Genomic DNA, 19,146 nt, shown 5'->3' with positions numbered 1-19,146 from the left:
TTGACTTTTCAACATTTAGATTTCATGATTTTTCAGTTTCTGTTTCTTCATTTTAATATATTAAAATAATTTGAATTTTTAAAATTTCAACTTCCTCAATTTGTAATTTTGGAATTTTTCCATTTTCCAATTATTGAAAAACTTAAAACATGGTTAAAATGGTAAATTCTTGTAGATAAATATGGATCTTGCAATTAAGCCCCGCCCCTCGATTTGACAACGAATGAAATATTCGTTACAAATGAGAATTGAGATTGGGGCGGGTATGAATGGGGTCTAATTTTTGGCTTTATTTATTTCTTATACTGAAATATACACGATACTCAAAAACATGTTTTTAATTTCTTGTCAAGAAATAAGGATTTTGCAGTTAAGCTCCACCCTCTTGGCTCACGACGAATAAAAAAAATCATCCCATTTGAGATGGGTGGGTGGGCGGGGCTTAATATTTAGCCGTTTTTGCTTAATATGTGTAGACTTATTTCGACAACTAACACAAATTTTGTTACAAACTTTCCATTCAAATCCAAGGATGTCTCGATTACAAATTATGCTGCTCGTCCGACACAATTGACATTAAACTCCAGTAACATTCGTTTGTATTTGTAATGTCCATTTCGCGTCCATCCAAACCCAGCTTCCGTCCTGCCGGAAACTAAAAAGCTCCGCTTCCTCCCTCAAAGTACCAGACAAACAGCGCCTTCAGTCTTACAATCCATTTCGCCCCGAAGAATTCCCAGTTTGTCCCAATTCTGGTCGATTATTCAAAGCTCAAAGTCAATATTTGTTCCAGTTGCTGTGGTTGCGGCGTTCTTTATCTGCTGGGCTCCATTCCACGCCCAAAGACTGCTCGCTGTGTACTTATCCAACGCCAGTAAGGAGGCCCAGGAAACCACCATGACCATATACATGGTACTGATGCACGCCTCCGGGATCTTGTACTTCATGTCCACCACCATCAACCCGGTCCTCTACAACATCATGTCCAACAGGTTCCGCGAAGCTTTCAAGGTGAGACAGCGTAGCTGCTGAAACGCGTCACGTGTTTTTTTTTCACCGCCGCCTCGATGGTGTTTAGACGTCGAGCAATTTAGCGAAAAATCGCCTACCTTCCGGTTCATTACACATTACCATAAATTTCCACTGTAAACTGTGCGTCATCGTGTTCTTGAATAAAGAAATGTGACAAGCGTATGCATAATTAATGCGAAGAAATTCGAAGCCTACCATTAGTGCAAAAAATCGCGATAATAATCGATTCGGAGTCTGGCGGGAGTCGTTTAACGGTTGGCAGCACTGCGACAGATGTACACTCCACTGCGGATTAATAACAATAATGAAATTAGCCTCAAGTTGGAGGATAACTGCGAAATTCGCGCTCCGCGTCTTCACTTTACAGCGGAATTTATGAAAATGGAAATCGCTTTCGACTACAAAGTAAAAAATAAAATTCAGTTCGGAGTAATTACAGCATCTGATACGCAAACGATAGCCGATCCATATTCATGAAAACGAAATGAGGGATATATGAATAATGATAAGGGAGTTTGTTATTGGCAACACTGCTCGTGACCCGATAAGCCGTTTTCTTTGACGTTTGTTTTTTAATTACGGGGAATTTGGAGATCGGGTTGGCACAATGTGGGTATAATGGGCTGTGTTAAAGATCTCGTGCATAATAAAATTTTAGGCTATTGTGTTGGCGGCCCTGTCATGTACACATCTAGGGTGCTTTATTGAGTTGATGAGGTCTATGGAGAGCTCGGAACGAACACTGGATTAATTAGATTAAGGGAAGTCGACAAAATTTAAACCCTTGAAGAAAGGAAAAACATTGCTTTTAATTCGCTGGAATACGAAAAATAGGTCAAGTCCGTCTGTCAGAATTTTTCTTAGATAGATAATCTGCGAAACTACTGGATTCATTGTTCGTTTTTCTTTTTCTTTTTGATTTTACAATTTTCTGATATCACAATTTGTCTTCAATATCCCCATTTTTCAACGTTTCGGTTTCATAATTTTTTGTTTTTTCCATTTTTGGAATTTTTGGACTCTTCAAATATTTTTGGATGTTTTGAATTATTGGATTCTTTGTTTTTTTATTTTTCTTTTTTTTATAATCTCTGGATTCATTTGCTTTTTTGAATTTTTGGCAATTTGATTTTTTTTGGAATTTTTGCCATCTTGGAACTTCTTAATTTTTTTGGATTGCTGAATTCTTTTGGAATAATTGGAACTTTCGGAATTTTTAAATTTATTTGGGGATTCTTGGATTTTTATTTTTTTTTTTGATAATTTGGAATTTTTGAATTCTCTTGGAATTTTTGAATTTTTTTGGATTTACTGAACTCTTTTGGAATATTTGAAATTTTTGGAATTATATATATATTAGGCGTTTCTTGAATTTTTCATTTTTTGGATTTTTTTTATCTGCTTGAAAATTTGGTAATTTTTTGTGGTGTATTTGGAATTTTTGGATTTTTTTTTTATTTTCTTGGATTTCCATTGGAATTTTTAGAATATTTTGTTATTACAATGTTTCTTCAATAGTCACATTTTTAATGTTTTGGCTTCATAATATTTTATTTTTCCATTTTCAGATTTTTTTGGATTTTTGAGTTTTTTGGGGTTTTTGAATTGTTGGATTTTTTTGGATTTTGTTTTTCTGTTATATTTTATTTTTTGTTTTTTTTTTCTAGTTTTTGGATTTTTTTATTCTTTCAGTTTTTTGGACTTTTTATTTATTTTGGATAATTTTGTATTTTTTTTTGGGGTTTTTCTGAAATTTTTGCATTTTTTGATATTTTGGATTTTTTTGGAATTTTTGGATTTCCTTGGAATTTTTGAATTTTTTGGATTTTCTGGATTCTTTTAGAATAATTGGAAATTTTGTATTTTTTTTGGAATCTTTAGATTTATAGGGATTTCTTGAATTTTTTTAATCTGCCTAGAGCCTTTGGATTTTTTATTTATTGTTAAGTCTTTGGATTTTTTCTTGGTTTGTTTGGATTTCCATCGGAATTTCTAGATTTTTTTGGTATAACAATATTTCTTCAAAATTCCCATTTTTCAACGTTTCGGTTTCATAATTTTTTGTTTTTTCCATTTTTGGATTTTTTGGACTTTTATTTATTTTTTTTGATTTTTTGAATTGTTGGAATCTTTTTCTTATTTTTCTTTATTTTGGATGTTTTTGAACTTTTTGAAATTTCTGGATTCATTTAGATTTTTTGGATTTCCGTTGGAATTTTTGAATTTTTTTGATAATTTGGATTTTTTTGGATTTTTTGGATTCGTTTCTTGCATTTTTGGATTTCTTGGTTTTCTTTGAATCTGCTTGGAATCCTTGGAATTTTTGTTTTTTTAAGTATTTGGAATTTTTGGATTGTTTGGATTTCTATTGGAATTTTTAGAATTTTTAGTATCACAAATTTTTCTTCAATATTCACATTTTACAGCGTTTCTGTTTCATAATTTTTTGTTTTTTCCATTTTTGGATTTTTTGGGCTCTTCAGATTCTTTGCTTTTTTATTTTTCTTTTTTTATAATCTCTGGATTCATTTGGTTTTTTGAATTTTTGGTAATTTGAATTTTTTTGAAATTTTTGCCATTTTCTTGGAATTTCTTATTTTTTTTGGTTTGCTGAATTCTTTTCGAATAATTGGAACTTTTGGAATTTTTAGATTTATTTGGGGTTTCTTGAATTTTTAAATTTTTTTTGATAATTTGGAATTTTTGGAATCTCTTGGAATTTTTGAATTTTTTTGCATTTACTGAACTCTTTTGGAATAAGTGAAATTTTTGAAATTGATATATCGGGGTTTCTTGAATTTTTCATTTTTTGATTTTTTTTGTATCTGCTTGAAAATTTGATAATTTTTTGTGCTGTATTTGGAATTTTTGGATTTTTTTTCCTGATTTTTTTGGATTTACATTGGAATTTTTAGAATATCTTGTTATCACAATTTTTGTTCAGTATATCCATTTTTAAATGTTTCGGCTTCATAATTTTTCATTTCTACCATTTTCAGATTTTTTTTAATTTGTTAGTTTTTTGAATTGTTGGATTTTTTGATTTTGTTTTTGTTATTTTTAATTTTTTGTTTTTTTTTGGTTTTTTTGAATTTTTGAAATTTTCGGAATATGTATTTGGAATGTGCGGAATGTTCCAAATTTTTGGATTTTTTTGGATTTTCCTGATTTTTTGAGGTTTCTTGAATTTTGTTTTTTTTTGTATGTGCTTGTACTTTATGAAATTTATGTATTTTCTGCTTTTTTTGGATTTTTTTGGAATTATTGGATTTTTTGATGTTTTGGATTTTCTTGGAATATTTGAATTTTTTGGATTTTCTGGATTCTTTTGGAATAATTGGAAATTTTGGATTTTTTTGGAATTTTTAGATTTATTTGGGATTTCTTGGATTTTTTCTTAAGTATTTGGATTTTTTTTAGATTGTTTGGATTTCCATTGGAATTTCTAGAATTTTTTGGTATTACAATTTTTCTTCAATATTCCCATTTTTCAATGTTTCGGTTTCATAATTTTTGTTTTTTCCATTTTTGGATTTTTTGGATTTTTTAGATTTTTTAGATTTTTTTCGATTTTTTGAATTGTTGGACTCTTTGTTTTCTTATTTTTCTTTATTTTTTGGATGTTTGAACTTTTTTGAATTTCTGGATTTATTTGGATTTTTTGGATTTCCGTTGGAATTTTTTTTTTTTTGATAATCTGGCTTTTTTTGGATTTTTTGGATGTCGATTGGGATTTTTAGAATTTGCTGATGTCATAATTTTTCTTCAATACATATTTCCATTTTTCAATATTTCTGATTCATATTTTTTTTCAATTTTTGGATGTTTTTGGATTTTTTACATTTTTTAGATTTTGTGGGTTTTTTGAGTTGTTGAATTTTTGTTTTATTGTTTTCTTGGATTTTTTAAAGCTTTTCGATTTTTGAGTTCTTTTGAATTCATTAGATTTTTTAGAATTTTCGGAATTTTTAGAATTCGCGGAATTTTGGTAAGTTTCGGAATTTTCGAAATTTTAGGAATTTTTGGAATGTCCAGAGTTTTTGGATCTTTTTGGATTTTCGGAATGTTCGAAATTGTCGGAATTTTTGGAATGTTCGGAATTTTTGATATTTTTGGAATATTGGGAATTTTTGATATTTTTGGAATGTTCGGAGTTTTTGATATTTTTGGATTTTCGAAATTTTCGGAATTTTGGAGATGTTTGAATTGTTGGAAATTTTTGGATTTTTTTGCATTTTCTAGATTTTTTGGGGGTTTATTGAATTTTTGGATTTTCTAGATTTTTTTTATTTTTTTATTTTTATTTTTTTTTTATCTGCTTGAAATTTTGGTAATTTTTTGTGGTGTATTTGGAATTTTTGGCTTTTTTTTGGAATTTGTAGGTTTTTTGATGCTTTGAATTTTTTAGGAATTTTTGGTTTTGCTTGAATTTTTCAGATTTGGGGTTTCTTGATTTTTTGGAGTTTTTGGATTTTTTTTATCTGCTTTGAATTTTTTCCATTTTTAGGGATTTCTGCAATTTTTCATTTTTTGGATTTGTTAGTTTTTTGGGGTTTTTGAATTGTTGGATTTTTTGGATTCTGTTTTTCTGTTATTTTTTATTTTTTGTTTTTTTAAGTTTTCGGATTTTTTATTCTTTCGGTTTGTTGGATTTTTTGTTTGTTTCGGATATTTTTGGACTTTTGGCTTTTTTTGAATTTTTTAAATTTTCGGAATATGTATTTGGAATTCGCGGAATGTTCCGAATTTTTGGATTTTTTTGGATTTCCCAGATTTTTTGGGGTTTCTTGAGTTTTGGGTTTATTTAATGTGCTTGGAATTTATGAAATTTATGTATTTTCTGCTTTTTTTGGATTTTTTTGGAATTTTTGGATTTTTTAATATGTTGGAATTTTTTTGAATTTTTGGATTTTCTTGGAATTTTTGAATTTTTTGGATTTTCTGGATTCTTTTGGCATAATTGGAAATTTTGGATTTTTTTGGAATATTTAGATTTATTTGGGATTTCTGAACTTCTTGGATTTCTTGGATTTTTTGGAATCTGCCTAGAGCCTTTGACATTTTTATTTTTTCTTAAGTATTCGTTAGTAGCGAATTTTTTTAATTTTCTGGATTCTTTTGAAGTAACTGGAAATTTTGGATTTTTTTTGATTTTTTAGATTCGTAAGGGGTTTCTCGAATTTTTGCATTTTTTTGATTTTTTTAATGCGTTTAGAATTTTCAGGATTTCTGGATTTTCTGCTTTTTCGGATTTTTTTGGAGTTGTTTAATTTTTTGTTTTGGATTTTTTTTGGAATTTTTGAATTTTTGGATTGTCTGGATTCTTTTGGAGTAATTGGAAATTTTTGATTTTTTAGATTCATTTGGGATTTCTTGAATTTTTGGATTTCTTGTATTTTTTTTAATCTGCTTGGAATCTTTAGAATTTTTGTTTTTATAAGTATTTGGAATTTTTGGATTTTTTTTGGATTGTTTGGATTTCCACTGAAATTTTTAGAATTTTTTGGTATCAAAATTTTTTTTCAATATTCCCATTTTACAATGTTTCGGTCTCATAATTTTTTGTTTTCTCCATATTTGGATTTTTTGAAATTTTTAGGATTTTTTTGGATTTTTTGATTTGTTGGATTCTTTGCTTTTTTATTTTTCTTTATTTTTTGGATCTTTGAACTTTTTGAAATTTCTAGATTCATCTGGATTTTTCATTTCCGTTGAAATTTTTAAATTTTTTTGATAAATTGGATTTTGTTAAATTGGAAGATTTTTGTTTCTATATGGACACCTGCCGTTGGAAAATAAACCCATTATTTTTTTTTTTGAGTTTTCGGATTTTCTTGAAATTTTTGAATTTTTTTGGATTTGCTGAATTTTTTTGGATTAATTGAAATTTTCGGAATTTTTAAATTTATTTTAGGTTTCTTGAATTTTTTAGAATTTATTAATCTCCTTCTAATTTTGGTAATTTTTCGATTTTTTTGGAATTTTTTTGGATTATTTGGATGTCCATTGGAATTTTTAGAATTTTTTGATATCACAATTTTTCTTCAATATTCCCATTTTTCAATGTTTCGGGTTCATAATTTTTCATTTTTTCCGTTTATGGATTTTTTTGGATTTTTTAGATTTTTTTGAATTGTTGATTTTTTTGTTTCTTTTTGTTTTTTTTATTATTTTTCGGATTATTTATAGTTTTTGGAATTCCTGAATTCTTTAGGATTTTTTTGGATTTCTTGATTTTCCATTGGTATTTTTGGATTTTTTTTTGGATTCTAAAATTTTTAGATTTTTGTGTCCTTTTGAATTCTTTGGGTTTTTTTAGAATTGTCGGAATTTTCTTAACTTTCGCAATTTTCGGAATTTTTTTAATGTTACGAATTTTCTAAATTTTAGGTTTTAGATTTTTTCTTATTTTCATTATTTTCGGAATTTTCGGAATGTTCGAAATTTTAATGTTTTTGGATTTTCGGAATTTCCGAAATAGTCGGAGTATTTGAACTGTTTGAAATTTTTGGACTTTTTTGGATTTTCTAGATTTTTGATGCTTTGAAGTCTTTCAGAATTTTTGGATTTTTTGATTTTGCTTTAATCTGCTTTTTGTTTTTTCCATTTTTGTATTTTTTTTGAGGTTTTTAATCCTTCATTTTTTTTAGTTTTTTGAATTTTTCGATTTTTTGCATTTTTTGGATTTTTTAGATTTCCATTGATATTTTTTTTTATTTTTTTGGAATTTTTGGATTTTTTGGATTTTTAGATTTTTTTTTGATTTTTTGAAAAGTTGGACTCTTTGTTTTCTTATTTTTCTTCATTTTTTTGGATGTTTGAACTTTCTGGAATTTCCGGATTCATTTGGATTTTTTGGATTGCCGTTGGAACTTTTGAATTTTTTTGATAATTTGGATTTTTTTGGATTTTTTGGATGTTTTTGGGTTTTTCATTTTTTTAGATTTTTTGGGTTTTTTGAATTGTTGAATTTTTTTTAGTGTGCTTGGAATTTTTAAAATTTATAGATATTCTGCTTTTTTGGATTCTTTTGGAATAATGGGAAATCCGGGATTTTTTTAGATTTTTTGGGTTCATTTCTTGAATTATTCAATTTTTTGGATTTTCTTTGAATCTGCTTGGAATCTTTGTTTTTTTTAAGTATTTGGAATTTTTTGGATTGTTTGGATTTCCATTGCAATTTTTAGAATGTTTGCTATAACAATTTTTTTTCAATATTTCCGTTTTTCAACGTTTCGGATTAATAATTTTTTGTTTTTCCCATTTTTGGATTTTTTGGATTCTTCAAATTTTTTGGATGTTTTGAATTATTGGATTCTTTGCTTTTTTATTTGTCTTTTTTTTTAATTTCTGGATTCATTTGTTTTTTTTTAATTTTTTGGATTTCCGTTGGAATTTTTGAATTTTTTTGGAAATTTGAATTTTTTCGGAATTTTTGCCATTTTCTTGGATTTTTTATTTTGTTGGATTGCTGAATTCTTTTAAACAATTGAAACTTTTGGATATTTTAGATTTATTTGGAGTTTCTTGAATTTTTTAATATTTTTGATAAGTTGGAATTTTTTGAAATTTTTGGATTCTCTCGGAATTTTTGAATTTTTTTGGATTTACTGAACTCTTTTGGAATTGATATAAACATCAGGGGTTTCTTGAATTTTTCATTTTTTGAATTTTTTTTATATGCTTGAAAATTTGGTATTTTTTTGTGGAGTATTTGGAATTTTTAGATTTTTTTTCCTGATTTTTTTGGATTTCCATAGAATACTTTGCTATCACAATTTTCGTTCAATATTCCCATTTTCAAATGTTTCAGCTTCATAATTTTTCACTTCTTCCATTTTCAGATTTTTTTTGGAATTTTAGATTCATCAATTTTTGCATTTTTTGGATTTTTTTAATGCGTTTCAAATTTTCAGGATTTCTGGATTTTCTGCTTTTTTGGATTTTTTTGGAGTTGTTTAATTTTTTATGTTTTAGATTTTTTTTGGAATTTTTGAATTTTTGGATTGTCTGGATTCTTTTGGAGTAATTGGAAATTTTGAATTTTTTAGATTGATTTGGGATTTCTTGAATTTTTGGATTTCTTGTATTTTTTTTAATCTCCGTGAAATCTTTGGAATTTTTATTTTTTTAAGTATTTGGAATTTTTGGATTCTTTTGGATTGCTTGGAATTTTTAGAATTTTTTAGTATAACAATTTTTCTTCAATATTCTCATTTTTCAATGTTTCGGTTTCATAATTTTTTGTTTTTTCCACTTTTGGATTTTTTGGACTTTTTAAATTTTTTTTTGGATTTTTTGAATTGTTGGATTCTTTGTTTTTTTTGTATTTTTCTTTATTTTTTGGATCTTTGAACTTTTTGGAATTTCTAGATTCATTTGGATTTTCTAGATTTCCGTTGAAATTTTTGAATTTTTTTGATAATTTTGATTTTATTAAATTGTAAGATTTTTGTTTCTATATGGACACCTGTCGTTGGAAAATAAATCCATTAATATTTTTTTTTGAGTTTTCGGATTTTCTTGGAATTTTTGAATTGTTTTGGATTTGCTGAATTCTTTTGGAATAATTGGAAGTTTCGGAATTTTAAAATTTATTTGGGGTTTCTTGACTTATTTGGATTTTTTTTAATCTGCTTGTAATTTTGGTAATTTTTCGATTTTTTTGGTTTTTTTTTTTTGGATTATTTTGGATGTCCATTGGAATTTTTAGAATTTTTTGATATGACAAATTTTATTCAATATTTCCATTTTTCAATGTTTCGGGTTCATAATTTTTCATTTTTTCCGTTTTTGGATTTTTTTGGAAATTTTAGATTTTTTTCGGATTTTTGAATTTTTTGTTTCTTTTTGCTTTTTTAATATTTGTCGGATTTTTTAAAGTTTTTGGAATTCCTGGATTCTTTGGGTTTTTTTTGACTTCTTGAATTTCCGTTGGAATTTTTAGAATTTTTGGATTCTTTTTGGATTTTAAAGTTTTTAGATTTTTGGAGTTCTTTTGAATTCTTTGGGTATTAGAATTGTCGGAATTTTCGGAATTTTCTTAATTTTCGGAATTTTTTTATTGTTCCTAATTTTCGAAATTTTAGGAATTTTTAGATTTTTTGGATTTTCGTTATTGTCGGAATTTTTGGAATATTTGAATTGTTTGAAACTTTTGGACTTTTTTGGATTTTCTAGATTTTTTGAGGTTTCTTGAATTTTTTCGTTAAATTGTAAGATTTTTGTTTCTAATATGGTCTGTTGAAAAATAAATCCATTATTATTATTGTTTTTGGATTTTTTTTTGGATGTGCCCGGAATGATTTTTAGAATACTTGGATTTTTTGGATTTTTTTTTTTTGGAATTTGTGAGGTTTTTGATGCTTTGAATATTTTCAGAATTTTTGGATTTTTTGATTTTGCTTTAATCTGCTTTCAATTTTTTCCATTTTTAGATTTTTTTTTATTTTTTTGTTGTTTTTTTAATTGTTGGATTTTTTGTTTTTTTTTTTTAAATTAGTTTATATTTTTTCCACGTTTCTTTAGATTTTTAAACAATTTTTCAAATTTTCAATCTTTGATTTTTCAATTCTTCTATTTCCAATCTTGAAATTCTTCAAAGTTTTCAGTTTATTAACTTTCTAGATTTTTTATTTCGAACATCGAAAAATAAAAAAATAGTAAAAACAAAGAAAATGAAAAACCTAAATGAAAAATTGTAAAACGAAAAAGTAAAGAAGTGAAATTTAAAAAATAGAAAAATTGAAGAAACAAAAAAAAATAAAAACTGAAAAATCGCAAATCGCAAAAACTAAAGAAGCGAAAAATTGAAAAAAATTAAATTATTAAAATATAATTAGTAAAACTATTAAAACTAGAAAAATTCGTATGTACCTTACCCATGAGTCAAAGTTTCATTACTAAACTCGGCCAAACAAACCGCCGTAACATAAATTCATAGACCAAATTTCCTCATAACCCCATTACTTCGCCAATTTCTGCGAATCCAACCCCTATCAAAACAAAAATATGAAACGCGCGACTCCACGCCGCCAAAATAAATAGCGGCCCCGTTCATCACAACTTCGGTCCATTCTACCCAATTAATAACAGATAAGTCCGACCCCGACTGACTCCCCTAGCCATTACGTGTCATATTAATCTTCCCCACCCCCACTCATTACATATTTATTTTCCAGAAAACTTTCTCCGACTTGTGGCACCGCCCCTCGCCCCGCCCGCCCACCCAAACTTACTCGGTGCTCAGCCGCTGCGCCCCCAACGCCCGCCAGTTCCAGCGCTCCGTCTCAGATGGCGCTGAGCGCATCAACGAAGAACTTAACCTCAAACCGACGAAATCCTACCATTTTTTAGGATGCAACAAAGTGAAACAGGACAGTTCGACAATAATCGACTGTAAGACGCTCCAGCCGATCGTACTGAGCGAGTCGAAGCCTACCCTGACCACGTCGATCGAGAGTAGTCAGAAGAGCTCGAAGGGCGCGAAGGGCGGGAAGTTTCGAATTTTTCGCCTGTGGGGCGCTAAAAAAAAGAAGGAGTTCCGGAGGCAGAGTAGCGCCGAAAGTAATACCATAAGTAATTCGAGTTTGCAGGATATGGACGAGATGGAGTACAGTAGTTCGGATTTGGTGAGGTATATGGAGGAGATTAATGAAGATATTGCGTGAAAAGGGAAGTTGTGAGGACTATGATCTCAATGTGTTGTCTGTGATGCGAACGTAGGTGTTAAGTGTTTTTCAGTCTTTTTTATGTATGTAGGAGTTGTAAATAAAGGGGTTATGTGAAAATGATTTTTTTTAATGGCTTATTAGAGTTATCACTGATGTCAGACGAAAGCTAGTTATTCAGTCTGATGTGTATTATGTGTTGCATACTCTTGAAAACATTATAATTTCAGTACCAACCTAAAAAAAATCCACTAGATGCTCATTCATCGAAAGATCTACAAATTACAAAGTACAACATTATTTACAATTTTTTAAATAAATAGACTGTAATTTTAATTATTTTGCAACCACTAATTTTTAAAATTTATGAAACAATTGGAAATTTTGGATTTTTTTGAATTCATTTCTTGAATTTTTGGATTTCTTAGATTTTCTTTGAATCTCTTTTGGAATTTTTTGGATTGTTTGGATTTCCACTGGAATTTTTTTGGATTTACTGAACTCTTTGGAATAATTGAATTTGTATATATGTATATTAGGCGTTTCTTGAATTTTTCATTTTTTGGATTTTTTATATCTGCTTCAAAATTTGGTAATTTTTTGTGGTGTATTTGAAATTTTTGTTTTTTTTTTTCCTGATTTTTTTGGATTTCTGCCTTTTTGGAATAATTGGAATTTTTGGATTGTTTGGATTTCCATTGGAATTTTTAGAATGTTTAGGATCACAATTTTTCTTCAATATTCCCATTTTTCAACGAATCGGTTTCATAATTTTTGTTTTTTCTAGTTTTGGATTTTTTGGACTCTTCAAGATTTTTTTGGATGTTTTGAATTATTGGATTCTTTGTTTTTTTATTTTTCTTTTTTTTGGAATTTCTGGATTCATTTGGTTGTTTTGAATTTTTTGGAATTTTTGCTTCTTTTGGAATTTTTGAATTTTTTTGGATTTACTGAACCCTTTTGGAATAATTGGAATTTTTGGAATTGGTATATATATTAGGGGCTTCTTGAATTTTTCATTTTTTGGATTTTTTTATGTGCTTGAAAATTGGGTAATTTTTTTGTGTATTTGGAGTTTTTAGATTTTTTTTCCGATTTTTCTGGATTTCCATTGGAATTTTTAGAATATTTTGTTATCACAATATTCTCATTTGTAATTATTTCGGCTTCATAATTTTTGCATTTCTTCCATTTTCAGATTTTCTTGGATTTTTTAGAGTTTTTTGGGGTTTTTGAATTGTTGGGTTTTTTTGGATTTTCTAGATTTTTGGGGTTTTTTGGAAATCTTGGATTTTCTTTGAAATTGTGAATTTTTTGGATTTTCTGGATTCTTTTGAAATAACTGGAAATTTTGGATTTTTTTGGATATTTTAGATTCATTTGGAGTTTCTTGAATTTTTGCATTTTTTTGATTTTTTTAATGCGTTTATAACTTTCAGAATTTCTGGATTTTCTGCTTCTTTGGATTTTTTTGGAGTTGAGTAATTTTTTATGTCCTGGAATTTTTTTTAATTTTTGGATCCTCTTGGAATTTTTGAATTTTTTGGATTTTCGGGACTTTTTAAGATTTTTTTTTGGATTTTTTGAATCGTCGGACTCTTTGTTTTTTTATTTTTCTTTATTTTTTGTATCTTTGAACTTTTTGAAATTTCTAGATTCAATTGGATTTTTTAGATTTCAGTCGAAATTTTTGAATTTTTTTGTCAATTTGGATTTTGTTAAATTAGAAGATTCTTGTTTCTATATGGACACCTGTCGTTGGAAAATAAACCCATTATTATTTTTTGGATTGTTTGGATTTCCATTGGAATTTTAGATTTTTCTGGATTCGTTTGGTTTTTTGAATTTTTTTGTAATTTTTGCCATTTTCTTGGAATTTTTTAATTTTTTTGTATTGCTGAATTCTTTTGAAACAATTGGAACTTTTGGAATTTTTAGATTTATTTGGGGTTTCTAGGATTTTTTAATTCTTTTGAGAATTTGGATTTTTTTTTAATTTTTGGTTCTCTCGGAATTTTTGAATTTTTTTGGATTTTCTGGATTCTTTTGGAGCAATTGGAAATTTTGAATTTTTTAGATTCATTTGGGGTTTCTTGAGTTTTTGGATTTCTTGGATTTTTTTTAATCTGCTTGGAATCTTTAGAATTTTTGTTTATTTAAATATTTGGAATTTTTGAATTATGTAGAATTTTTTGTTATCACAATTTTTCTTCAATATTCCCATTTTTCAATGTTTCGGCTTCATAATTTTTTGTTTTTTCCATTTTTTGATTTTTTTGACTTTTTAAAATTTTTTTTGGATTTTTCGAATAGTCGGATTCTTTGTTTTTTTATTTTCTATATTTTCTGGATCTTTGAACTTTTTGGAATTTCTAGATTCATTTGGATTCTGGATATACAGACGATTTCCAGACAACAATGTATTTGTCTCTCTGGAAATAAAATTATTATTATTATTATTATTATTATTTATACTTTTTTTTGAGTTTTCGAATTTTCTTGGAATTTTTGATTTTTTTGGATTTGCTGAATTCTTTTGGAATAATTGGAATTTTCGAAATTTTTAAGCTTATTTGGGGTTTTTTGAATTTTTTGGAACTTTTTTGATTTGCTTGTAATTTTGGTAATTTTTGGATTTTTTGGATTTTTTTTTGGATTATTTGGATATCCATTGGAATTTTTAGAATTTTTTGGTATCACAATTTTTCTTCAATATTTCCATTTTTGAATGTTTCTGGTTCATAATTTTTCATTTTTTCCGTTTTTGGATTTTTCGGATTTTTTAGATTTTTTTGAATTGTTAAATTGTTTGTTTCTTTTTGTTTTTTTATTATTTTTCGGATTTTTTAAAGTTTTTGGAATTCCTGGATTTTTTGGGATTTTTTTGGATTTCTTGAATTTCCATTGGAATTTTTAGCATTTTTGGATTCTTTTTGGATTTTAAAATTTTTAGATCTTTGAGTTCTTTTGAATTCTTTGGGTTTTTTTGAATCGTCGGAATTTTAGGATTTTTCGAAATTTTCTTAATTTTCGCAATTGTCAGAATTTTTTTAATCTTCCAAATTTTCGAAATTTTAGGAAGTTTTAGATTTTTTTTGGATTTTCATTATTTTCGGAATTTTCGTAATGTTCGAAATATTGATGTTTTTGGATTTTCGGATTTTTCAAAATTTTTGGAATGTTTGAATTGTTTGAAATTTTTGGGCTTTTTTGGAATTTCTTGAATTTTTTCGTTAAATTCTAACATTTTTGTACCTAATATGGTCTGTTGAAAAATAAACCCATTATTATTATTATTATTATTATTATTATTGTTTTTTTTTATGTACCCGGGATGATTTTTAGCATAGTTGGATTTTTTGTATTTTTTTTTGGAATTTGTGAGGTTCTTGATGCTTTGAATTTTTTTTCGCTTTAATCTGCTTTGAATTTTTTCCATTTTTGGATTTTTTGAGTTTTCTTAATCGTTGGATTTTTTGTAATTTTTTTTGTTTTTTTTTTTAAGTTTTTGGAATTTTTGATTTAACAATTTTTCTTCAATATTCCCATTTTTCAACGTTTCGCTTTCATATTTTTTTTGTTTTCTTCATTTTTGGATTTGTTGGGCTTTTCAGATTTTTTTGGATATTTTGAATTATTGGATTCTTTGTTTTTTTGGAATTTCTGGATTCATTTGGTTTCTTGAATTTTTTGGTAATTTGAATATTTTTGGAATTTTTGCCATTTTCTTAGAATTTTTTAATTTTTTTGGAATTTTTAGATTTATTTGGGGTTTCTTGAATTTTTTAAATTTTTCTGATAATTTGGAATTTTTGGATTCTCTTGGAATTTTTGAATTTTTTTGGATTTACTGAACTCTTTTGGAATAGTTGCAATTTTTGGAATTATCTATATATTAGGCGTTTCTTGAAGTTTTTATTTTTTAGATTTTTTTTATCTGCTTGAATATGTGGTAATTTTTTGTGGTGTATCTGGAATTTTTGTATTTTTTTTTTATTTTTTTGGATTTTCATTGAAATTGTTAGAATTATTTTTTTTTTGTACTTTTTTTGTATATTTTTCTTCTTTTTATGGGACTTTTGAAATTTTCGGAATTTGTATTTGGAATTTTTGGAATGTTCGGAAGTTTTGAATATTTTTGTTTTTTTTAATGGGATTTTTGAAATTTTCGGGTTTTATATTTGGAATTTTTGGAATGTTGGGAGTTTCTTGAATTTTTGGATTTTTTAAATGTGCTTGGAATTTTTAAAAATTATGGATTTCTGTTTTTTGGATTTTTTTGGAATTTTTGGATTTTTCAATCTAGTGGATTTTTTAGAAATCTTGCATTTTCTTCAAACTTGTGAATTTTTTGGATTTTCTGGAGTCTTTTGAAATAATTGGAAATTCTGGATTTTTTAAATTCATTTGGGGTTTCTTGAATTTTTGCAGTTTTTAGATTTTTTTAATGCGTTTAGAATTTTCAGAATTTCTGGATTTTCTCCTTTGTTGGATTTTTTTTGGAGTTGTTTAATTTTTTATGTTTTGGATTTTTTGGAATTTTTGGATCCTCTTGGAATTTTTGAATTTTTTGGATTTTCTGGATTCTTTTGGAGTAATTGGAAATTTTAGATTTCTTGGATTTTTTTAATCTGATTGGAATTTTTAGATTTTTTTGGATTGTTTGGATTTCCACTGGAACTTTCAGAATTTTTTAGTATCACAATTTTTCTTCAATATTCCCATTTTTCATAATTTTTTGTTTTTTCCATTTTTGGATTTTTTGGACTTTTTAAGATTTTTTTTAGATTTTTGGAATTGTTGGGTTCTTAGTTTTTTATTTTTCTTTATTTTTTGGATTTTTGAACTTTTTATAATTTCTAGATTCATTTGGATTTTTTATTTCCGTTGATCTTGGAATTTTTGAATTTTTTTCGATTTGCTGAATTCTTTTAGAATAATTCGAATTTTCGGAATTTTTAAATTTATTTGGGGTTTCTTGAATTTTTTGGAATTTCTTTAATCTGCTTGTAATTTAGGTAATTTTTGCATTTTTTTAGATTTTTTGAATTGTTGAATTTTTTGTTTCTTTTTTTTTATCATTTTTTGGAATTCCTGGATTCTTTAGGATTTTTTTGGGTATCTTGAATTTCCATTGGAATTTTTAGAATTTTTGAATTCTTTTTGGATTTTAAAATTTTTAGATTTTTTAGTTCTCTTGAATTTTTTTGGGTATTTTTAGAATTGTCGGAATTTTCTTAATTTTCCCAATTTTCGGAATTTTTTTAATGGTCGAAATTTTAGGAAGTTTTAGTTTTTTCGGAACATTTGAAATGTTTCAAGTTTTTTTTTTTAATGGCTTAGTTATCACTGTTATCAGACGAAAGCAAGTTATTCAGTCTGATGTGTATTATGTGTTGCATACTCTTGAAGACATTATAATTTTAGTACCAACCTAAGAACAATCCACTTGATGCTCCTTGATCAACAGATCTACAAATTACAAGCTACAACATTACTTACAATTTTTTAAATAAATAAACCGTAATTTCAATTATTTTGCAACCACTAATCACGCATTATTAATTACAACAGCAATAAAAACTGTGTTAGAGATAATCTGACAGCACTCGTGGAACCAAGTTAGTGACTTTTCATTACTTGGTTGGCAGCGCTATTCTCCCACCTTCTTTTCCGTGTGTTGTCACTCAGTAGGTATGTCATGTTATTTATTTTTTCAAATTTTGTGATTTTTACAAAGCATCCGCCTTCAAATCGCCCCCAAGTCACTCAAAACCCCCTTTCCTAACCCCCATTGTGCATTCCTTGTGTGTATTTTTTTACATTTTTCTCATAATAGCAATATTTCCACTTTCTCACAAAGTGAGGTTATGTCATCCGCATTTCTCGTTCCAGGCTAGAAAATGGGGGCCTACAAGTACGTGCAGGAGTTGTACCGTAAGAAACAAAGCGACGTTCTTAGGTTTTTGTTACGAGTGAGGGTTTGGCAGTACCGCCAACTCACGAAATTGCATAGGGCTCCGAGACCGTCCAGGCCCGATAAAGCGCGTAGATTGGGGTACAGAGCCAAGCAAGGTACGTTATAATTCAAACTTAACGACTGTTTTGTGACCAGATTTTCATTTATTGTAGGTTTTGTCATATTCCGCATCCGCGTCCGCCGTGGGGGCCGCAAGCGCCCAGTTCCCAAAGGCGCCACTTACGGCAAACCCAAGAGCCACGGAGTTAACGAGTTGAAACCTGTGCGTAACCTACAAGCCATCGCTGAGGTTGGTTTATTCTAATTAAGTTAGACTTTCGACTTATGATTAATTTCGTAGGAAAGAGTTGGCCGGCGTTGCGGGGGCTTGAGAGTGTTGAACTCGTACTGGGTGGCCCAGGACTCTTCATACAAATACTATGAAGTGATTTTAGTTGACCCATCTCACAAAGTAAGTTTTTCTAATTGCGCTGAGTTGATTATCAGGTTCTTTAGTGCTCTTAAATGATGATTAGGCATGCACCACGCTTACACACTTGTGTGTATGCAGAGAAAACTCCTTTGATGTCTGACTTATTTGATTTTGTTTTTGTTTTAGTTTGGTGTAGGTTTGGGCTAATTTTGTGTTTTTCTTTGTAGGCTGTCAGACGCGACCCTAAGGTCAACTGGATTGTGAATTCCGTGCATAAGCATCGCGAGTTACGTGGAAAGACTTCGGCTGGACGCTCATCACGTGGTATCGGTAAAGGGCACAGGTATTCGCAGACCAAGGGCGGTTCCAGGAAGGCTGCATGGCTGAGGAGGAACTCCCTCCAATTGCGCAGAAAGCGATAAATTATGTAAATTCATACTTGTTTTGATAACAATAAAAAAATCCGAGAAATAAGTGTTTATTTGGTGGGTTCCAAAGTGAAAACCAGTAACATAAATAACACTCTGGCAGCTTTTTGACGTGAATTTTTCATTTTTTTGGGTTCATGAATTTATCGATTTGAAATTTTTCGCATTTTTAAATTTCATTTTCCCAAATTTTTCGTTTCGTTATGTTTGGATTCTTTAATTTTCCATTCTTCAAATTTTCGATTTGCAATTTTTCGTTTCGGTTTTTTATTTTTTTCATTTTTACAACTTTTTGATTTTTCAATGTACCGATTTAATAATTTTTTTATTTGCAATTTTTTTTTAGTTTCTTGAATTTTACGAAAGTTCGGCAAAATAAAAAAATTAAGTCATGAAAAGCGACCCAAAAAGTCGCAAAAATTGTGAAAAAAAATGGACTACAAGTAGCGATGAAGGACAAAGTTCACAAAAAATTCGAAAACAAGGTAAAAAAATACATAAAATAAAAAAGATCACTACAAAAAGTGACCAAAAAACAACAAAATACGGCTATATAAAGCAACGGAAAAATGCAAAGAAAATTGAAACCATTCAATGAAATTCAAAATACTCCAAAAAAATCTA

At 27.8% G+C, this 19,146-nt stretch overlaps 2 protein-coding genes across 6 annotated transcripts in view; both read left to right on the top strand.

The window, feature by feature from the left end:
* LOC135129594 (pyrokinin-1 receptor-like) overlaps nucleotides 1–11,822 on the top strand; it is a 149,458-nt gene extending 137,636 nt beyond the window's left edge. For all 4 annotated transcript variants that reach the window (XM_064056782.1, XM_064056783.1, XM_064056781.1 and 1 more), the window contains exons 4-5: nucleotides 794–1,011; nucleotides 11,214–11,822. In XM_064056782.1, the coding sequence (XP_063912852.1) occupies nucleotides 794–1,011; nucleotides 11,214–11,702 (707 nt within the window). In that variant the 3' untranslated portion in view covers nucleotides 11,703–11,822. The remainder of the gene's footprint in view (nucleotides 1–793; nucleotides 1,012–11,213) is intronic.
* Nucleotides 11,823–17,309: 5,487 nt separating this feature from the next.
* LOC135129360 (large ribosomal subunit protein eL15) lies at nucleotides 17,310–18,568 on the top strand. 2 transcript variants are annotated; one of them, XM_064056508.1, is made up of 5 exons: nucleotides 17,310–17,396; nucleotides 17,598–17,777; nucleotides 17,835–17,971; nucleotides 18,023–18,133; nucleotides 18,322–18,568. In XM_064056508.1, the coding sequence occupies exons 2-5, from the start codon at nucleotides 17,606–17,608 to the stop codon at nucleotides 18,514–18,516; spliced, it is 615 nt and encodes a 204-aa protein (XP_063912578.1). In that variant the 5' UTR covers nucleotides 17,310–17,396; nucleotides 17,598–17,605; the 3' UTR covers nucleotides 18,517–18,568. The 2 variants fall into 2 exon arrangements, with proteins under 2 accessions (XP_063912578.1, XP_063912579.1); XM_064056509.1 differs by lacking the exon at nucleotides 17,310–17,396 and adding an exon at nucleotides 17,442–17,509.
* The last annotated feature ends 578 nt before the right edge of the window (nucleotides 18,569–19,146 follow it).

Source organism: Zophobas morio, unplaced genomic scaffold, assembly GCF_036711695.1.
Source record: "Zophobas morio isolate AGI-343-1 ecotype UQ-CSIRO unplaced genomic scaffold, CSIRO_AGI_Zmor_V1 ptg000016l, whole genome shotgun sequence".
Classification (NCBI taxonomy): domain Eukaryota; kingdom Metazoa; phylum Arthropoda; class Insecta; order Coleoptera; family Tenebrionidae; genus Zophobas; species Zophobas morio.
Note: the sequence above shows the minus strand (reverse complement) of the source record. Positions and strands in the feature narration are given on the sequence as shown.